The sequence below is a fragment of the Micropterus dolomieu genome, linkage group LG14, assembly GCF_021292245.1.
Source record: "Micropterus dolomieu isolate WLL.071019.BEF.003 ecotype Adirondacks linkage group LG14, ASM2129224v1, whole genome shotgun sequence".
Taxonomy (NCBI): domain Eukaryota; kingdom Metazoa; phylum Chordata; class Actinopteri; order Centrarchiformes; family Centrarchidae; genus Micropterus; species Micropterus dolomieu.
In genome coordinates this window covers 12,560,731-12,581,171 of record NC_060163.1, presented here as the reverse complement: position 1 = coordinate 12,581,171, position 20,441 = coordinate 12,560,731, and the positions used below count along the sequence as shown (strand labels likewise).

The 20,441-nt window shown below is 40.2% G+C and overlaps 2 protein-coding genes and 1 long non-coding RNA gene across 14 annotated transcripts in view; 1 reads left to right on the top strand and 2 right to left on the bottom strand.

Moving 5' to 3' along the window:
- The window catches only part of LOC123983243 (transient receptor potential cation channel subfamily M member 4-like), a 24,352-nt gene extending 21,203 nt beyond the window's left edge, over positions 1-3,149 (bottom strand). For 2 of the 4 annotated variants that reach the window (XM_046069422.1, XM_046069421.1), the window contains exons 1-3: positions 2,732-3,149; positions 871-932; positions 585-762 (exon numbers count right to left, since the gene is read on the bottom strand). In XM_046069422.1, coding sequence (XP_045925378.1) covers positions 585-762; positions 871-932; positions 2,732-2,791 — 300 coding nt within the window. In that variant the 5' untranslated portion in view covers positions 2,792-3,149. The remainder of the gene's footprint in view (positions 1-584; positions 763-870; positions 933-2,731) is intronic. The other 2 variants (XM_046069419.1, XM_046069420.1) reach the window with 2 other exon arrangements.
- Positions 1-18,277, top strand: part of si:dkey-94f20.4 (synembryn-A) — a 25,389-nt gene extending 7,112 nt beyond the window's left edge. For 6 of the 9 annotated variants that reach the window (XM_046069429.1, XM_046069431.1, XM_046069426.1 and 3 more), the window contains 15 exons: positions 4,214-4,376; positions 4,489-4,591; positions 9,605-9,695; positions 9,792-9,839; positions 10,582-10,599; positions 10,696-10,785; positions 10,877-11,493; positions 11,932-12,067; positions 12,233-12,421; positions 12,647-12,741; positions 15,765-15,915; positions 16,048-16,143; positions 16,268-16,412; positions 17,196-17,472; positions 17,745-18,277. In XM_046069429.1, the coding sequence (XP_045925385.1) occupies positions 9,606-9,695; positions 9,792-9,839; positions 10,582-10,599; positions 10,696-10,785; positions 10,877-11,493; positions 11,932-12,067; positions 12,233-12,421; positions 12,647-12,741; positions 15,765-15,915; positions 16,048-16,143; positions 16,268-16,412; positions 17,196-17,472; positions 17,745-17,886 (2,094 nt within the window). In that variant the 5' untranslated portion in view covers positions 4,214-4,376; positions 4,489-4,591; position 9,605 and the 3' untranslated portion in view covers positions 17,887-18,277. Of the gene's footprint in view, positions 1-2,240; positions 2,964-4,213; positions 4,377-4,463; positions 4,592-7,370; positions 9,696-9,791; positions 9,840-10,581; positions 10,600-10,695; positions 10,786-10,876; positions 11,494-11,931; positions 12,068-12,232; positions 12,422-12,646; positions 12,742-15,764; positions 15,916-16,047; positions 16,144-16,267; positions 16,413-17,195; positions 17,473-17,744 lie in introns of those variants that run through there. The other 3 variants (XM_046069432.1, XM_046069433.1, XM_046069434.1) reach the window with 3 other exon arrangements.
- Positions 18,127-20,418, bottom strand: LOC123983250. The gene is made up of 2 exons (XR_006828158.1): positions 20,278-20,418; positions 18,127-19,846 (listed from the first exon to the last, which is right to left on the bottom strand). It is a non-coding gene; the product is annotated as an uncharacterized LOC123983250 (long non-coding RNA).
- Between the last annotated feature and the right edge of the window lie 23 nt (positions 20,419-20,441).

The window sequence follows — 20,441 nt, the reverse complement described above, 5'->3', positions numbered from 1 at the left end:
GTCTTGGAACCCCCCCCCCCCCCCCATCTGTTCTTCTGACCTTTAGCTGTTTCTTGACCATCTCTCAATTGCAGTTAGCGTGAGCCATATTTACAGTCCCTCTCGCTCCCACTACCTAAGGGCTTCTACATGAGCACATTAGCCAACTGTTGCCAATTCGCTGGATTAGTGTTGTGTGACCCGATGCGAACCAATTTAATTTGTTCGCATTTTTCCCAATTTGACAAAGTGTTTTGGATGAGCTTTGTCAAGAATCGCATATCCCATGTTTAATAAAATAAAGAACTGTGATCATTTAAGAAATCAAAATCCTTGCTAAATTATACTACAAATGTCTCAGATCAGTCATAATAAGCAAATGAGCTTCTCAGTACACATTATGTGACCTTACTGTCAGTGTATTGTGTTTGTTAAAAGGATAGGAAAAGCAAAAGTACTGACTAATACAGCTATTCAAATCATTATTTGGCTTACATTTAGAGTACCAAAACACAACTTATTTAATCATAAATGCTAATGCTATAGAAACAAAGCATTTAATGGGAGAACATTAGAACAAACAGCAGAGCAGAAAGGATACCCACATAGCTATGCCTCCTGCTGACTCCTACAAACTGCAGTTCTCCAAAGGCATCAGTTGGGTATTCAGAGGAGTGCTGGGCGCTGTCCCAGTGGTTGACCATCGCAGTGCTGAAATAGTCACCGAGAGCCACAGAGGCATGGGCATCTCTTGCACCCCCACACTGACACTGCACGCCATTACTGAGAAAGGTGAGAAGATAATACTTATGAAAACATAATCAACGTTTGCAGCATCATCACAGTCAACATAGAGAGATTACTACCACAGAGGAATGTGCTCCACAGTACCTTAAAGAATCTTCTACAAAGGTGGTGCACACTCTTTTCTTGATGATTTTGGGGATCCAACTCTGAAAGCAATTTCAAAAGGTTAGCCTGATAAACTAAAATTATAATTTATACAGGTTGTTTAAATTTTTATGAAGTTTATTCCGACCCTAGGCTTGTATGCCAGGTAAATCGGTTTTGTAGTTTCAGCTCGAGTCTATAAGTGTTTATGTGTGAAAGAGTGTTTGTGTGCCCATATATGCAGTGGGAGACTGTATGAAACATGGAGTGTCCAAGACGTCACCTGTAGCTTTCTGAAGAGCCCTTGTGAACAGACAGGGCCTTTGGGTGACCTGAATGAAGCCTAGTTGTTGAACCACCTTGCAGCTAGCCTCCTGAGAGACAATCTGTCACTCAAAGCGGCCATGCCCTTAATTAAGCATAACTTTAAACTTTAACATAATTTAAATGGATAAGCAAAAATACACCCTCCGCACAATTGTCATAAAGGGGGAAATTAGCTATAGAGACAAAAACGTTAACACTTCTAAATTAGGCCTTGTAGATCTAGTGAAGAGAAGCGCTTATTTCTTGTCTCAAATATGTTCAGAAACAGATTTTGGTGGACTGCTAAGGTGAAATGAGTAAGTAAGTTTATGAAGCCTACTTCATACAATGAAACGGGACCCACTACTAATGCTCAAACCCCATTTCCTCACAGAACTAGGGGCATGAGGAGGCCTGCAGTTGGACCCTTGGTGTTGCCACTTGGTGTAACCTTATACAGTCTATGGGTGTAACGGCCTACATAATAATATGAAACTTTCTGTTCTTGGTGCCCTAATTTGTACTAATGGAGATCAGTGCAATGGCAGAAATTTACATCATACTTTCTTGGATCCTATCCCCTTATCTCCTTTTTTAAAATACCACTTTAAGCTCCAAACCTGTCCAGTGAAAATATTTGCTGTGAGAACCTTGGGATGTTACGATCACGGTGTTAATGGTTTTTTTGTACAGCTTTTTCTTTAAGCACAAACCTTACAAAATTACTGAGTGTTGCATTAAATCATTAAATGTTGTTAGCTAGTGAAATACTGTGCTGTAACATTATATGTACTAACGTTAATTGTTATGCTGTCTATTGTGTTTTTACAGTTAACGTTAGCTAAGAGTTAAAGCTGGGGTAGGCAACGTTGGAGAACCAGAAAGCGACAGCTTTATTTTGAAAGTAACTTACCCATCCGAAAAAATGTTACCTGCTGGCTAACATAACCTCCCTACAAACCACTCCCAGAACATGTTTTCCTGTGCAATGAGTGCACGCAGGTAGGCCAGAATGTGCTTATTACCGTCCTGCGACAGGCACAGACACCGGATTTATTTCATTTTTGTGTAACAGCATTTGATTTATCGATTGCTGTCGTAATGTAAATATGATTTCAACAAATAAGAAAAAAATATTCTGAAATAACCCCCAGCTTTATTGTAAAGCAATATTTTAACTGCTTTGAGCTTTTTTCCAGTGCTGTAACTTACTGTAACGTTAACTTACTTAAATCTTTTCCTTTTTTACGTTAGCTTAACTTCTGTCTGCTATAACGAAACTTACCTGCAGCGTTAACAAACATGAACAGAAAGTAACTGACTGTGGGACAAAATGCGAGTCACAAGCTGCCACGCTGCTGCAATGAAAAGCCCCTAAACAGTATTATATCACCAAACCACCATCTGACACGTGCTGACCTAAACAGGGAAATGTTTGTCTATCGCTCGTCATCGTGACTCAGAACCCGAGGCAATAACTGCCAGCCACAACTTCTATTACAACATCCACTTTGAAAAACCGGAGCAGAAGGATTTTATGGAAACTGTTACCCACCTGGTCCTTCTCGGTTTTACTGATTTTGTCTCCGCCGCCTCCTTCTCCTGTGTCTCTCATGTTTTTTTCCTTACTGTTCGACTGCGGAAGAGATAAGGGGTCGACAAGACTTCAGGACTTCTTTCTCACCATTTTCCAATGAGAGGGCTAATTTACTGGATTGCTAAAACTGAAAATGCCCTGGACTATGGGAATGCCATTCACCCAATGTCTCCCTAACCTTCCTACGCAGGTGAGGGTGCGGTTTTACAAGAGGAAGGACTTTTTTCAAATAGCCTACCGCCCTCCAAACTTTAAAGGATAGGAGGGGCCAGTCAAAACATCAGGCATATGATACCTGGGGTTTGTTGGGCTAATGCTGATTAAAAACCCTTAGCACATGAATTGATTTACTCAGCCCCCCCTCACTTGGGTGAGTGAGATTTGGTAAAAATGGAAAGAAAATGATCTTGGCCACTGATGACACACTTTGATACCACAAGCAGACAGACAAATGAAGACACACGCCTTGTGCACTTTGCTGCTGACAATTTGCCTTAAATTATCACATGGTGCAGCCTGGATTTCCAACAGGGCAAGTGGGGTAGTTGAAATTTTTTTGAATGCAGAAACGTTTTTCAAGATAAATAAGAATATGTGGTCATTCAGGTAAAATGTAAATTCAAAGGACAGGAATATACTGTACTTAGGACTAATATGCAATCCGTACAAGATCATTTCTAGCCTGAGAAAAATGTCTCAGGGCACTTCTACCCCACTGGCAGGTTAATGCAGACATACATACATTTAAACACACACTTGTTTATATTAAATATTTATTGTAAAATGCATTTAAATATCTTATATTTCTTTAAAAGTAATGGGGTTAAACATTTTACACATTCAAACATCTGCCTTCTATGTGCTTACAGAGCATAAATCCATGATAAGTACCAGTCAGTCAGAACATTACATACAGGGATATTGGGTTATAAATAGGTTGAGAACTCTCCACCCGTTAGTCCATAACTGTTGTCATTCCTCTTGGCCCTATCTGCCATATCCCTGCGGATCGTGGGCCTTTTTCGACTCCTCTTTTCCATTTGTTTTACTCATGTTGTATAAAGTGTTGGCCAGGTTGTGAAGCTGGCATGTCCCAAGTTGGCATCCACGCCGTGAACGCAATTTCACTGCCATGCTGTCAATGATGAAAAGGAGACATAAAATTCATGTACAGGCCTTTAAAACTTCATATACAAAATAATCTTCAGTTTTCTAATAAACAATTAACCTATAAAAGCCATAATTAGTAGAAATGAAATAAACAGTATTTCTTCTGCATTAGTAGCATACTACAGACTGTGTCTTAGCATTTAAAATGTCATATGAAACAAGAGGTGTTTTAAGCCATTCCGTGTACTAGTGGCACTTCTGTAGTTTTGCATTTACAGCCCTCACGCTACATATTGTGAATAATTATGCTCTTTTGTACCTGTGTTTCAGTGCATCCAGGTCTAGATGTTTGTCTTCTGAATGAAATGGGATGATCTTCAGTGTTCGAGCATGCTGCTCCTGTGTGTCCTTTGCCATTTCCCCCCCTGAAGCTTGGACAGTGTCCCCTGGGAGAACAGCGACTGCGTCTGACCTGTGGGTCCATCAGAAAAAGGTATCTATTAATAAATGATTCATTTTGATATTCTGTTCACAGATTAGCCAGCAGTGGGTGATGCATCATTATTGTGACTGTCATTAGCTGTGAATACTGATGTTTTTCACAGACCTGTGAGTTGGTCTAAGTGGTGTGGCAGCAGTCAAAGTCACAGTCAGCAGCAGCAGCAGAATCTCCATAACGCACTGGCCTGTGGTGGAAAAACAGTGATGGTGAGGAAAACACACTGTCCTGATCAGATGTATTCCTAACAAATAGTTTGTACAACTCACTATTAGCGGTAATAACACAGAGACAAAACATTCTGTGACAAGAAAAGTCAATAAAGATAAGAATTATGGATTAGAGACCTGTTGAAAACAGCAGAAATATGAATCCAAGATGAAACTTACTGCCAAGAATATCCCCCAAAACACTCCTGTGAATTTTCGAGTAAACCATTCGTAGTCTGTTGTTGATTGCTGGATGCCCAAATTAGTCATCCTTCTCCACTTCTGCTCCTTTATAGCGTGATGGCAGGGTGAAGGGGCGTGTCATGCTCCCAGAGAAACTCCCACGCCTATTATTTACAGCTATGGTGGCAGTTTAGCAAGAGCCGTGATACTAACATAAACAACCTTGTACTTACACGTGAAGTGACCTTGTGTTATGTTTGCATTGATATGGTCAGTCTTTACCGCCCCCCCCCCCCATCCGCATCCCATTCTAACCTCATTCCACTTGCTGAGCAATTGTTCCCAGAAATCATTCTTTCATCTCTATCACCTGCAGGAAGCCCGCAGAGACCAAAATAACCCCAATTCTCCTCTAGGCTTTTCTTTATCGCTCCATTTTTCCTGTGCCTTTTTCCCTTGAGTCATTTTTGCCGTCACCGTGTTTATTCCTGAAATGTCCTGCACTCACCCCCCCCACACACATACACACACACACAAACAGACGTGTGCAGTGTTTCAAAAACAACTTCTTGATCGTACATCATTCCTAAAAGACAATAAATCCAAGATAATGTGATAAAATTATAGCATTCAGGTATGGTACATATCTTTGCAAACCCACTTACAAATGGCCACAGAAATAATTTTTCAGGTTGGGCACATGGCCAAATTTTAATATCGCTCTAGGAAATTATCCCATAATTCCTAATCTTTTAATAATACAGTAAATCCATGGGGAGCCAGTGTCAGATTTAATGGTTTCCAACCTCCCCGCTGTGTTTCTTCCAGCCTCTCTCCTTCTTTACTGAATCACTTCCCCTCTCCAGTCTGTTGTCTACCTTTCCTGTGAATGCCATCTGGGCAGGTTGAGTTGTCAAAGTAGTGCAGTGAGTCAACACTGGCACACATGCATGCGAGAGCGTTAGCCGTCAAATGATAAGGAAGCCTTGTGATTTCACATATGATTAAGCATGGATTACCTAAGTGTTGTTTTATGAAGCATTTCCCCTGAAATTGTTACAACTTGCATGACGATGAGGATTACGTGCCAAAAGAAAGCAGAGTCTTATGGTAAACCATATGCTGCTACCTAGCTTTGAGTAAATTGATCGTTTCTAACAAAGGCATTGTCACATTTTAAACATTTTAAACCCAAGTAAATGCATTCTACTATTACAAACTCCATCACTAATAACAGCTTGAAAATGAGTTGATTAATGGATAAGTCAGTTGACAGAAAATCAACCTGCAATTATTTTGATAATGAATTCACTGTTGAAGTAATTTTTCTAGCAGAAACAATAAACATTCCCTTGTCCAGCTTCTCAAGCACGAGGATTTCCGGCTTTTCTGTGTTATATGGGGTCATAAACTGAATGTCTTTGGGTTTTAGACTGTTGATCAGACAAAACAAGCCATTTCATGACACTGGCTGGACATCTACTTTGTGCATCAAAAACAAGGACTGCTGCCGCACCCAGCCAAGTGGCTTTTACTGGCACAAATAGGTCCGCAAGATCAGTAGACAGGACACAGGAACGAGTCAACGAGTTAAACCAGATTTTCAACAGGTTTGACTCACTAATGCAGGCCAGACCCCCCTTATATCTATCTTTGATCATGAAGACAATATAGCAATTTGACACAGTAGTAATAGGCTAATATAAAATATGTAGGGCTGGGCAAGTTAACGCATTATTATTGCGTTAATGCATTAATGAATTAACACAAACAATTATATTATCTCACATTAACGCAGTTTTTATTTTTATAAGCCTATTATTTTGAAAGTCAGTTGCTCACTGGCTCTGAATACACATAGAGTCAAACCATGGGTCACAGGAGGGGTGGGATGTTGATCAGCCTGCAAATCACCCACCCAAACAAGAAGCGGAGGGAGGCTTCGCTGGATGCAGCGTGTGGGAGAAGATAGACAAAAGCAAGACAAGTGAACAAATGCAATAGCAAAGTGGATACCTACACACTGCATGCTGATTAGTAAAACTCACAAACTGCAAGGATCAGTCTCTCTTCCAATGATTTGTGCTGCGCGGCGCGTACAAAAAGTTCAAGACTATTCAACTTCGGCAGCGGGCGGGAGTGTGCGTGAGGTGAGCACTTCAGTTCACTCAAACAGGGACATTTGCTACTGAACAAAAAAAACTTGTTTCTGCTGTTAACCTATTGCTCAGAAGGTGATGTTATGATCGTGGCTCTGGACTCTGATGGTAATTTGTTTTAACAAGCTAGATAAAAGGTAATGCCCTGGCAGTGGCAAATAACTTTGCTTTTATATTTGATTTGATTACATTAATGTTTAAGTTGAGATTTACAAGAAATATTTTATTGCTACTGTGTAAAGGGAATACTGCTGGTAAAAAGCACCTTATTTGTTTAAAGTGTGCAAACCACATGTTATTGCACTTTTGTGTATATAGCAGTACATTTAAATTAAATGTGCACAATACACTACTTTAGAATTCATTATTAAATTTTGTGCATAACAATACGATTAATCGCAGAAAATCATGCGATTAATCGTGATTACATTTTTTAATCATTGCCCAGCACTGAAAATATGTCTTCATAGAAGAATTTAGACTTGTTGACAATTAATTCATACTTGAGAATGTCTTTATAGCTACGCATAACTACATTATAGTGTGTTAAAAACATTCATTAAATGTTTATATACTGCTTATAAATGTTAGTGTGACTCAAATTACTGGACACACGATGTGTCCATACACATACACTGAAAGTTCATTCTCAGGGCATTTGCACTTGAGGTTTCAAGCTCCCACATCGTCCCATCAACTCCATACCTTACAGATATTTTCCAAAACAAAAAATAGCCAGACTGTCTTCTAATGGGATCTTCTGGGAAAAGTTATACATCACACAAACATAGACCCTGACGAAAACATAAATATCCATACTCAGTCCAAAACAGATTCTTATTTAAGTCTATTCACCCTTGAAAGCTCATTGAGGTCAGTTGATTTTAGGCGACATGCAGTTTATTGTGTCCCAAGTGTTATGACATCTACTGTAGTCATGATGAGACTCTGTGTCAGGATGATTAAAGCAGATAGTCCTGGATTACGTACATCCATTACAATAGTTGTTTTCTACCAATGGTTTTAAAGGTCACTGAGGGTCATCAGTCTCTTGTAGCTTTGAAGTGTTGATTTCCTACATCTGAAGTGTCTAATTCATCTTGAAGGAATATGCGTTCATGAACATGAGAGCTCTTTGTCAGGACTCGTCTGACTTTTCTCCTACTATCGCTGACATAGCGCGCATCCTGTTGTTGTTGTAAGTCTACAGCCACCAGCCGGCCACTTCAGCCTCCCGGTCCTGTTTCCTCTACCCACTGGGCGCAAGAGTCAGCATCCTGCCATTCACTCGCATATCATCTTCTCACAGATTTTATCTTAGCAGCAAGTGTGTAAACTTCTGCTTTGTCTTGACAGTACACTGTGTATGACTAACTGAAAGAAGGTTAGCTGAATTGAAAACAAAGTCATGCAAGCAGTATGTTTGCTGTCATCACTTACGGCAGACTGATTCCTGTTCTGCAGCTCCTCTGATGTAGATTGGTACAATCTGGAGTTAAAATTTTTTAGATTTTACTTCAAAGGACAACATTTTATAGTGCACACATATTGTGCAAGAGATAACCTATTCAGACTTCATGGTTAGATTGACTTGAAAACAGCTCCATCTTGTGGGACTAGACGCAAACAGCATTATAATACAGCAGTCACAATATGTAATTCATTGTACCTTTACAAATACATGATGGGAGCATTTTGCTCATTAAAAAGACAGACAGTTTAAGCTGTGAGCTAGCAGTTGAACAATACTGATGTTATATTTGGTGACTCTGCGGATCTGCATATCTCAGCAGTGTCTTTCAAGTTAACCTCAGCCACCGATAGCAACAATGTGGTTATGCAACAGCTCGAGAAGCGTGATGAAAACAAAATCTTAACGGTTATTTTAGTGATTCCCAAGCTTTTAGGAGATTTGAGTGAAAGAGCTGGACAGTCAGAGAGAGAGAGAGAGAGAGAGATGTGCAGCAAGTCTGAAAAACCTGTAGGTTAGAGGGTCAATGCTGAGAGATATAAGCTTAGAGTCCATTAGTGGATTATAACCATAACCACTCCATGGCTCCTGCATCTCTCTTGGATTAAAGAGAGGGAGAGAGCAATACAGAGCTATGCTTAGTGCATGACAGTAACTGGAAAGCAAGTGAAGAGCAAATTCAAAGGCAGAGCATACGTGGACTGACAAATACTGGGAAGCGAGCTGAAGTACACTTGGCAGTGGTGACAGCACACCTTCGGTATATCACCTGGTTGAATAAGTGAATCGCACGAGGTAAATTTACACAAACTTTAAGTAATCTGTCTGCAGTCTCTTTTTTTAGAGTGTGTGTGATACATCTCAGTATGGACAATTGTCAGGTAAACAGATACAGCTTCAGCTTTCATTAGCACAGGAAGCATTTGCAGTAATCAAACTGATGTGGTTGTCATGAAGATAGGATGGAATGATGATTACTTCTGTCTTTTAATGTCACATAGATTGGCTTTCATTTACACATTATGTGTGAACAAACCACACGTATACTATGCATGGTGTATTTACTATTTAATAATGCATGACCTCTGTTGCTGTCATCCTCATCCATATTGTTGTGTAACTTTAATTTTGTTATGGCCTGAATGATTATTCTGTGTGTGCGTGTGTGTGTGTGCGCGCGTGTGTGTGTGTGTGCGGAAGCATGGACGTGGATCTGGAGGGGATTATCCAGTGCATCAAGCAGGGGGATGAGAACGGTGTTCAGACACAGCTGCAGGAGTTCAACAAAGAGGTAACACCACGTGGGCACACATTCTTGTGTCTGAATGATACACTGCTGCTCGTAATGTTTGCAGACCATCATTTTGTCGTCATTTCTGACCTACAGTATGCCCAGTGCTTCTTCTTTGATGCAGAGGAGAGGGACCGAAGGAAAGTAAGTTGGTTTATGTTGATCACATCTCTGTTCTACCTGTGTTCCTTAAATCTCACTTTTCTTACCCCGCCCACTCCCCCTCCCTACCTGCACTCCACACTGTGATTAGTAATTCTGCTGTATCAGTTGTCCCTGATCCTCTCTCCTTGCATGCGCAGGCAGATTGAGCCCCGGCAGACCTACTGAATAACCAACATACTTCATGTTAATCTATTCAACACTCTAAGCTCTGTCATTTGCAAACACTGAACAGCAGATCTGGGGCCATATTTACAAACGTCCTAAAGCCAAAAGTAGCTCCAAACTGGTTGAGTCAGAAGAAGCTCCTAAAAACAAGGGGTGAACTACAGAGCATTATAGCACTAAAAACAGGTCCAAAGTCTAAGAGTAGTTACAGGCCATCAGTCAAATGCTGCAGGTGATGTGGATCCAGTTTTGTAAAAATACAACAATAATGAACTTTTAAAATTTAAAAACATTAGCATTTAATAATTTATTGATTTTAATTTAATTTAAATTTATTGTTTTATTTTAATTGAAATAAATGTAATTTCATTTAAATTAAATAATCTATTTATTTTATATTACATTTGAAATTGAATTATTTAATTTGATTTCTAATTTGATTTAATTTTGGATTAAGTGTTTTTTTTTCCATTTTTCATGAACATGAATATGTAATGATATTATTTGCTCTCTCTTCTGCTGCATTGCTCACTGAAATTGGACCATCCAACTCAAGCAAAGGAAACTAGAAGAGGTATAGTTCTGCTTTTGGTTGTACATGAGAGTGTCCTAAACTAATTCATAAACTATAATTAAGTGTAAAACATTTGATCTTCTTTATTTTTTCCAGTTCAGGAACAATAAAGTGAGGGAATACACTGATTCTGACTCTGACTGTGACGAGTACAACCAGGAAGACCGAGGCCTCATCCTCAGACAGGTACCAGACACTTTCTGTTAGCCCTATTCCTAGTGGTTCCTTTGACGAATGATGTTAAATTAAATGTCTGTTCTTCCTTTCCTGTCCTCAGAATTTAGTTATTGTCCTCTTGAGGTTCATAAGAACAGGAGTGAAATGCCGTCTGTTAAGAGTATCTCTACGCACCCTGAGAATCCTCTCCAGAGACAAAAAGGTCCTCAGCCCCTTGGTGACCGATGGTTCTCTCCTGACGGTGGCGAAACTAGCTGGGCTGACCACATGTGATACAAGTGACGAAGCCAGCGACCCTGACTCTGATTTCTACGATAACATAATCGCTTCTCTCACTGAGGCCAAAGTGTTGCAGTGTCACACTGATGAAGACGAAGGCGACGTTGAAGCCAGTGACCAAAACAATGAATGCTCTGCCTTTGATGAGGATGCCAAGAGTAACGTCAGCATCACCACCAGCGGAGATCTGGACAGCATCAGCTGGTTTGGGAGCCACAGGACCAGCATCAACGAAATGCACAGAGGCAGCATCCATCACAAAGAGCTGGAGCGAGGGAGGAGGGACCGCAGAGAGAGCAAGATGGAGGGGCAGGAAGAGGGGGAGGAGGAGGAGGACGGGGAGCCAGGAGAGGAGGCACAGAGAAAAGAGGCCATGAAGGTGTTGTGTAATGTGGTGTACAACAGCACCTGGGCGCAGGAGAGGTTCAGCGCTCTCAGGTGGGCTTCCTCGCAGGACGCAGACAAAAACACACAACAATTCCAAATACTGTTAAACACAGCTGTTTGCTCTGTAACTCACATTTCTGGGTCCATTATATGCATCTCCTGCACACATAAGTCACTTTAGGGTATTTCCAGTGAAGCTACAATATAATTCAGTCACAGGTAAACAAAATGGAAATGAATTCATAGTGGTAAATCTTTATATACACATACACAAACTTTGAAAGCAACAAGTTCATGCCTGTTTCCAGAGGGTTTGTTGAGGGTCACTGTGAGAAATGCAAATCCCAGACTGAGAGAGAGAGTGACAGAGCAAAGTCTAAACTGTGTTAGGCTAATCTCAGTTATTCTCTTTTGTCATAGACTTCATTTGGCTTTTGTACAAATCAACATATTTCCAGGCGGCTAACTTCTTGTTATTTTTGCCATCAGGCTCATGTGCGGTCTCATAGAGTGTCTGTCCTCCAGTGTTAGTTGCTCATCTCCCTCCAGTGTTCAATTCTATGAACTTCGCCTCATGTTCCTCGTTACTGCACTGCGTCCAGAGCTCAGGACTCAGCTTCAACAGGTAATGTAACCTCACTTACTACAATGGTACTGTGCTAAATATGTAGTGTAGTATATATTATGGTAGTTAAATATGGTAGACCATTCTGTTGTAAGAATCCCCTGTGCTATATCTCCTTGTTTACATTATATTTCCTTCCTGCTCTCATTATGTCGACCCTTCCAGGAGGGAGGTGTGTCCATCCTAACAGCAGCTCTGGAGAGCTGTCTGGAGGTTCAGTGGAAGGACCAGTATGAGTGTGTGCTGAGCCCAGAAGCGCCACCCATCTCACTAGAAGCCTCTCAGCGTATCATAGAGATCCTCAAAATCCTCTTCAACATCACCTACAGCACCCACAGACAGGAGCCAAGTGAGGTCAGTGACTATAAGTCCATAACAAACCTGTCAGCCTGCAGGCGTACTGGCGGCGTCATCACCTCTATGTCTCTTTGAGGAAATAGGATTTAAGTTTAAGATTATATCAACACCTATCCTCCCTTAACGTCCATCATCTCTCAGCTGTACCTCACATATTATCAGCCCAATTTAATTTGCATAGAGAGAAATCCAGAATGTGCTGTGTGTTTTCTCCTCCCTCAGGACGATGCAGCTCTTTATCGACACCTGGTGGCGCTCCTGCGTCTCTGCCTGATGAGGAAGTGTACTCTGTCAGATGACGCTGATGAACTGCAGGGGTGAGTACAAACCGAGGTGAGGTTGGATAGACAGAAAGTTGCAATGACAGTTATCGATGAATTATTACCAATGATGCATCTCTCAGTTTAATGTTTTGTTTCAGTTGAAATGAGCTCATAAATGGCTGAGTACAATATTGTCACAATGATCTGGATACTATGGTATATGATCAAGTGTTGACAGCATGTACAGTGCAGGTGTACCCAAGGTAAACAAGGGACATTTAATCTCTAATGTTATACAGTTAGAATATAATAATTAACGTTGACATAAAATTACATTTGTCAGTGAATGGGAAAGAGAGCAGTATAGATTAAGTATAGATTAATAGATAAAGATATATATGTGAGGTGGGAACACCCTAAACTCTACTCTAGATTTTGGAGTTTTATAAAACCGACTTGGGTTTGTTCAATAAAACTTGAAATAACTTCATTTAAATTGACATAATTTAAAGTAATAATCCTTCATCTATAAACATTAATCTGTAAATACCTCTGGATTTGCTCACTCACACAGGTTTACACAACCAGATATAATGTTTCAGTCGATGTGATTAAATTCTCAGGTAATTGTGATAATAAATATAGTTTTCCTGGGGTCTGGATTTCGTTCTTGTTTTTATTTTATGTATTTTATTTTTATTAGTTCTTTTTTAAAGACCGCTAAGCCCTTGTTATCTGCACAAAACAACTATTTGATTTTTATATTAGAGACGATTTCTCTGTTTATGTATATTTAAAAGAAACTGTTGGGCTGATAACACATTTCTGTCTCACTCCATATTCTTCTGTAAAGAACTGATCACAGCTTTATAAAAAGTATAGTGTTGTACTGGTATATAATAATCAGTCATGCCAATCTAAACCCAATACTTTACCTTTCTGCTCTCTTTTATCAACTTAAGTTATGAGGTGGATTTATTTATTATTTTACAACACAGGGTTGTATAACGAGATTAGGTTGTAGTTCCCTTTATTCTACTCACAAAAACAAATTGTTATATACAATAATTATATAAAGTAGATAGGTGGATAAATTACATGTCATAGAAATAAAACTATTTTAAATGGTGGGTTGCTGAGGATGAATTTAAGGAGTCTCTCAGCCTGAGGAGAAGCTGCTCAGTACAGGGTTCCCACAGCTCTTTAAAAAGTCTAAAAAGGTCTTAAATTGAAATCGGGGAAATTAAGGTCTTAAATTGTCTTTACCGATGTAGGTGTTTGCTGTAGGTATTAAATTTACCGATGGTACGTTTAAGGCTAGTGAGAAAATTGTCACGAACAGTCGACTAAAACGCCTAATTAGCGTGTATTTGTATGATTTTTTTTAGCATTTTGCCAATGTTACGTTTACGTTAGCTGCAGACGTTGACGTCTGGCTGCGTGTCATATTATCGTCAGTTGTGGCTGCAAGATTGGGAGACGCAAGTTAGTGGTTGGATGAAGATCCGATCGTACTGTCTAGCTCAAACAACTGTAGCCTACATCACGTCCTCCTCTCATTTGCGCAGGTCCAAAAAATGATCTACAGGTTAAAATAACTTTCTAAAGTAGGCTTATGTCTTTCACCGTTATTTGTTTTCCTCCATGGATCACCTCTATTTAGCGGTGCGCCTGTGTATGAGCTCGGTCGGAAAGTGAAAGTGAAACTTAAGTTTGGTCCGGCATCGTTTTCTAGCTACCTTTCTTTATAATGTGTAAGTTACTCTTTTCAGTTATTATTGTAGTTTATATTTAGTTTTACACAGCAGTGCATGAGTTAGGGCTGGGTGATATGGACAAAAATAGTAAAATAATTATTTAATCTTTTTGTTTTTATTATAACTTTAGAGGGTGATTTTTGCTCCTGAGTGCAAGTTAAAGAAGCCAGATGGTTAATTGTGCTTTTAAACTTTTCTTTATGGTCAGAACATGACAAATACTTGATTCCAAAAAGCAGCCTGGTATCAAAGGTAGGACATTCAAAACAACAAATATGCATCAGTAGGGCCTAAAATCTTTTTTCAGTCCCTTTTTCTCAACACAATAAATATCTTAATAGAAAATAAAGTGCTAATTTGTTTGTGATTCAAATTAATTAAATCAAATTATTGAACATTTGTTATATTGTTATTGAGGATTATATCGCGACAATTATCATTATTGTTTTATTGTCCATCCCTTGTTCACGTTCACAGACATGATCAGTTCACCAAAAACATGAGCATGATCAATAATCGGCACTGTTTGAGCACGTTTATGCACAACACTGACACACTGTTTAGGCGCCTGTCTGCACTGTCAGACTGTTGTATTTTATTTGCAGAAGACTGCGACTGGTACATATTTCCGCCCAAGTAGTTATTGTATGTGGATAGACAACGCATTTGCATCCATGTGGTCACGGTGTCCCTGACCACCTCCAGAGGTCATTTTGCTGATTGGATCACATCTGTCCTCAATGCGTCTCGGGTGCCTTTACACATGTACTTTCATGTGGTAAAGTGCTACCCGATCACAGTATGCAATATGCAAAGTCATTCACCTGTGGTGAAAATAAAAACGCCAAATACGGCATTGCGTCGTACATTAAGGATCAAACGCGCGTCTCTTTTCTATCAAAGAAATTGTTTCAAGATTTGAGGTCTTAAATTTATATTTGTTGAGGGCTTAAAAGGTCTTAAAAAGTATTAAATTCCACTTTTAAAATGGTGCAAGAACCCTGCTGTAGTCTGGTGGTACAACAGAGAATATTTCTGTATCTCTTGCCAGATGGCAGCAGGGTGATCAGGCTGTAGCTGCGGGCTGTCTTTTAGTATTCTTTGGGCTCTGCGCAGGTACCTCACTGATATCATTGATGCTCTGTCAGTCACCTTGTGCAGAGCTGTCCTGTCCTGGGCCATGCACATACCATGCTACTTGGTGATGTTTTCAGTCAGGATGCTTACTCCTCTATAAAAGTTAAATATAATGGAAAGTTTCCGTAAGAAATACAGCCGTTTCTTACACTCTTTTCCTGTAATCTTCTCTCAATCCCACAGTCACACAGTCAACCTGCTGTCAGCGCTGCCTCTCCAGTGTCTCGATGTGCTGCTGAGGGTGCCCCTGGAGCCAGACTCTCAGCAGTACCAGGGGGTTAACATGGACTGTGTCCACGCCCTGGTGCTGTTTATGGAGAGACGCCTGGATTCGGTGAGGGAGAATGTAATATTTAGAGCAGGGGCTGAATGCTTTGTGGCCAAGCTAAATGAATTTAAAACGGAAACGTTTTCGCTCATACTGAAATGACCTGAGTCAGACTTCTCCTGTTTGTTTCCTTCTCAGGGTGACAAGATCAAAGAGAAGCTGACACCGATCCTCAATCTGCTGACAGAGAGCTGCAGGGCCCACAGAGAAACACGCCGTTACATCAGGAAACATGTAATATCCTCAAAAAACATCATAAAGAAAGCTCATGTCACATTCTGCTTTCAACAATATTTGGATTACATTATTTTTTCAAACGTTAAAGACAACTGAAATTATAATTTATCCCCGTTATTAGATCCTGCCTCCTCTGAGAGATGTATCACACAGGCCAGAAGAGGGCTCCACAGTGAAGAGTCGTCTGATCCGTCTCATGACTCATCTGGATACAGACCTCAAGCACTGCGCTGCTGACCTCATCTTTGTCCTCTGCAAGGAAAATGGTAAGGCCAGACATTCCCATTTTCCCTGGAGTTACAGGCATTGTTTATATTACTGTAAATTTAAATGATCAAATCATACTATGAACGTAGGATGTACTTTTCTTTCATCTTGATATTAAAAACTTGAGGGAAAAATGGGGGAAAAAGGGTAAAGATGCAAAAATCTCAACATGTTTTCTCCACTAAATCTCAGCATTGTTTTCGTCTTTTTTAAATCCTCCACTTCCCCTTAAATGTCCTCTAAAATTCCTTGAATTACTGTGACTTTTGTTAAACAAAATCACACCTCTGTCAGGACAACTTTCAATCAAAGAAACGGATATTTGCACTGCAGTAAGTTAGGTTTGGAGGTATGGCTCCTTCAATGCGGCTATTGAAAAGCCATAAGGTAGGGAGAGCACCTCCCTGCCCATCCACGTGTATACATGAAAAAGCCAGAGGCAGAGAGCAACAGTAAAGACCCCCAGGGTACAAAACAGAGCAGGAATTAATAACAGAAAGACATGATAAAGATATTAGGGGAAAAAATGTTGTATATAGTTTTATATACATTTCTGGAAAATTCAGCCTGGCATATTTGGAAACTTTGGGCTCTCCGCTAGTATTTATGCACACCATGCATTAGTACTCAGTGTGGTGTTGAAAATGTCTTTTTCATCTTGTATTTTTTTTTTTTGCATAGCATAGCTTACCTACCTGATAGATGGTTTTCATCAACATTAATGTCTGTGTGTACGATAATTTGTCTCCACCACTCACCACCCTCACTCTTCCTTCTTCCAGTGAGTCGTTTTGTCAAGTACACAGGCTACGGCAACGCAGCAGGCCTGCTGGCCACCAGGGGTTTGCTGGGCGGAGGGTCCAGGACCCCTAGCTCTGACGCCCAGTACTCCAGCGACTCGGACTCGGACACAGAGGAGTACCGGCAGGTCAAAGATCGCGTCAACCCGGTGACGGGGCGGGTGGAGACCGAGCAGCCGGACCCCATGGAGGGCATGACAGAGGAGGAGAAGGAGGAGGAGGCCAGGAGGCTGATCACGCTCTTCAACAAGCTGTCGAGGTCAGTATATTATATATATAATATACAGTATCTCTTATCAATGACCTTTGGCTAATGGTTTTAAGTCTTAAACCGGTGACAAATCTGTGTGTCAAATCTGGCTCAGTTGATCTTAATAAATACATGCCTTGAGGAAAGAATTGAAAGGAGAAAGAAATGAGTACAGGTAACACTATGGGCACAATGGCAGCCAAAGATGAAGAACAATTAGGAACACCGTTAACACCGATTCATAAATGGTCCACGTTTTTTACCCCTCATTTGTTTTGCAGAGATAACATCATCCAGCCGATGGAAGTGGATTCAGAGGGGAAGTTGGTCCCGATGTCGGGACTGAGGGAAAATTCCCTCACTGAGGAGGGGAAGTCTGAGTCAGGTGTTGACGGAGAAACAGAGGAAGGAGAGAAGGACTGAAACAAGTCCAATCCATTCAATGGATTGATTTCCTCTAGTAAATATCCCATTTCTAAAGTTTGACAGTGCATAAATATTCATTGTGCTGTAAATGTGTGGACGACATAAAAACAAGGTGATGTAGTTCTCACCCAGACCCAGCCAGCCACTCTAAAACCGAGTGAATTCAACTCTTTCTTCTTCTTTGGACTCAGGCTAATTTCATAGAATTTATAGTAGAATAAATTGGTAATTACATGATAATATCCTCCAATATTTTAATACAGTCTTGAAATCTTACTGTTTGTACTTATACACGTGTATTTTGATGTATAGTTTAAGTCTCGTACATTGCATTGGTTAGCTGTGACCCTGAAATACAGCAAGATGAAATAAACATCTGCACAGCATATTTACTTTCCCCTGTACAGTCTCTGGTGTGTTGCGCTACATAACTCTCTCAGATTGTGCTCAGGTGTATATTCAGCAGAGTTACAGTACATTCACTGTACCACAGTATTTTTCAGTTTTGATGAGAGGATCTTTAGGGAACAAAGACTGTACTTTTTAACTGGAAATACATGTTACTGCATGTGGGGATTTATCCAGATAATTACCACTTTTATATATAAATAAGATCATGACCAGGACGAGTGACAGATTCTGGATGACACTGCACATTGCTGCACATCATCTGGATATTTTTCAGGGAAATCTTTTACTTTATAGCATAAAACTGGAGTGCACTTATTTCAACACAAATGCGTAAAGGGTGGAATGTAGAATGAGTGAAAGGAGTTACTGTTTACCTCTTGTGCTGAGTGACAGCTCTTTTATTTATTTGAACAGAAAAGCAGCATGTCCACTGATCAGAAGGTCAGTGGTTCGAACCCCGGCTCCTCCAGTCTGTGTGCCGCGGTGACCATGGGAAAGATACTGAACCCTAAAATTGCTCCTGAAGGCTGTGCAATGTATGAATGTATGTGAATGTATTAATTTCTGTCTGATGTGCAGTTGGCACCTTGCATGGTAGCCTCTGCCATCAGTGTATGGATGGGGTGAATGTGACATGTGCAGTAAAGTGCAAGTAACGTTACAATCCAGTTATCTCAATCAATTTTACGAAAATTAAGGCCATTAAAAAGTATTAAAAAGTCTTAATCGCCATTTAACAAGGTATTAAAATTTGAAGATATTTTTTTCAATGTGAAAATCCTGTTTGTCCAAAAGTTTGTTTGCTAAAAGTGTAGATGAACGTACTATTTATAATGCATAGCCAAAAATACTAGACAGGCAGAGTAGCGACTGTGTGATTCGTTTCTGTAACGTTAGGTGCAGCGATCTTCCGTGCGCCTATTTCACTCTTAAAAGCTCCAAAAAATACCGTAATCTCCCACCCCGCCGGACCCGCAATGTTAATCGTCCAAAACATAGTCGGGAGTGTTGAAAAAGTCTTGAAAAGGTCTTAAAAAGGTATTGAATTTTACTTCAAGATTCCTGTATATACCCTGCTAGCAACAATAATATAAAAGAAATATTCAGTAAAATCACCCTGATCATAGTCTCATTATTTTATATAAAAATATCAACGTGGAAATAATTTAAAAGCACATATTGTTTAAACATGGTGCAAGTTGCACCTTAAATATATTTTCTTTGTTCCTTTATGCAGAACCAGAAAATCCAACACCAGAGCAACTATTAATACCATTATTATCACCTGATCTATTTAGTGTAGAATAAATATCCAAAATGTTCAGAAAACATCCACACGATTTTTTCTGAGATGCTCTACCTTGTCATCAAGATTAAGGATTAAGCAAAAAATGCGGTAAACAATGAATCTCTTCAGGCACAGCAAAGTGCGTCAGTACGTCTCCATCATCTCCTCAAGTGACATCTGCAGCTCCACAGACTGCAGGGAGGAGGCGCCGCCTACAACAGCCATATTCTTCAGCAACTCCAGTGAAGTCAGAACCACCTGAGACAGAAACAAAACAGGGAGCAGAAGTCAGATGCAATGACAAGCGCGAGATGGCAAATTTCAGCGCAATGAGACGTGTCAAGCTGGTTTCTTTCAAGTAACTTTATAAAGTATACGCTTTTCATTCCTCAGCATGCACTCTATAGAGGCTCGGGGGCAGAAAAACCTTTTACACCCGAGGGAGCAGCTGTCACCACTGGAATTCAGGCTTTGTTCCCTCAGTGCCATTAATCAATACTGAGACAAAATTGCCTCTTGAAAAGTGCTGCTGACTACAGCTCCCTTGAGTGGGCAATTTTTGGTGGTTTGATCACTCATGAAATTTGATAGAGGTATGTGCAGCAAACAAAAAACTTCTCTGGCAGACTGAAAAACTGCTTTAAGCACAATACTGTCTGTGCACTTCAGTAGTTTAAAGGTTCTCTCACTTCCACAGTGATAAGTTTCTTCTCCCAAGGCTTGTTGTCTGGGTCGGGCCACTTCTCCGCCAGGCAGAAGAACAGGGAGCAGGGAGGGCAGTCTTTCCCTTCAATAAAGTCCAATATTCCTAGAGGGCAAGGGAAATCAGTCACTACATCAAGCGGCACATGTA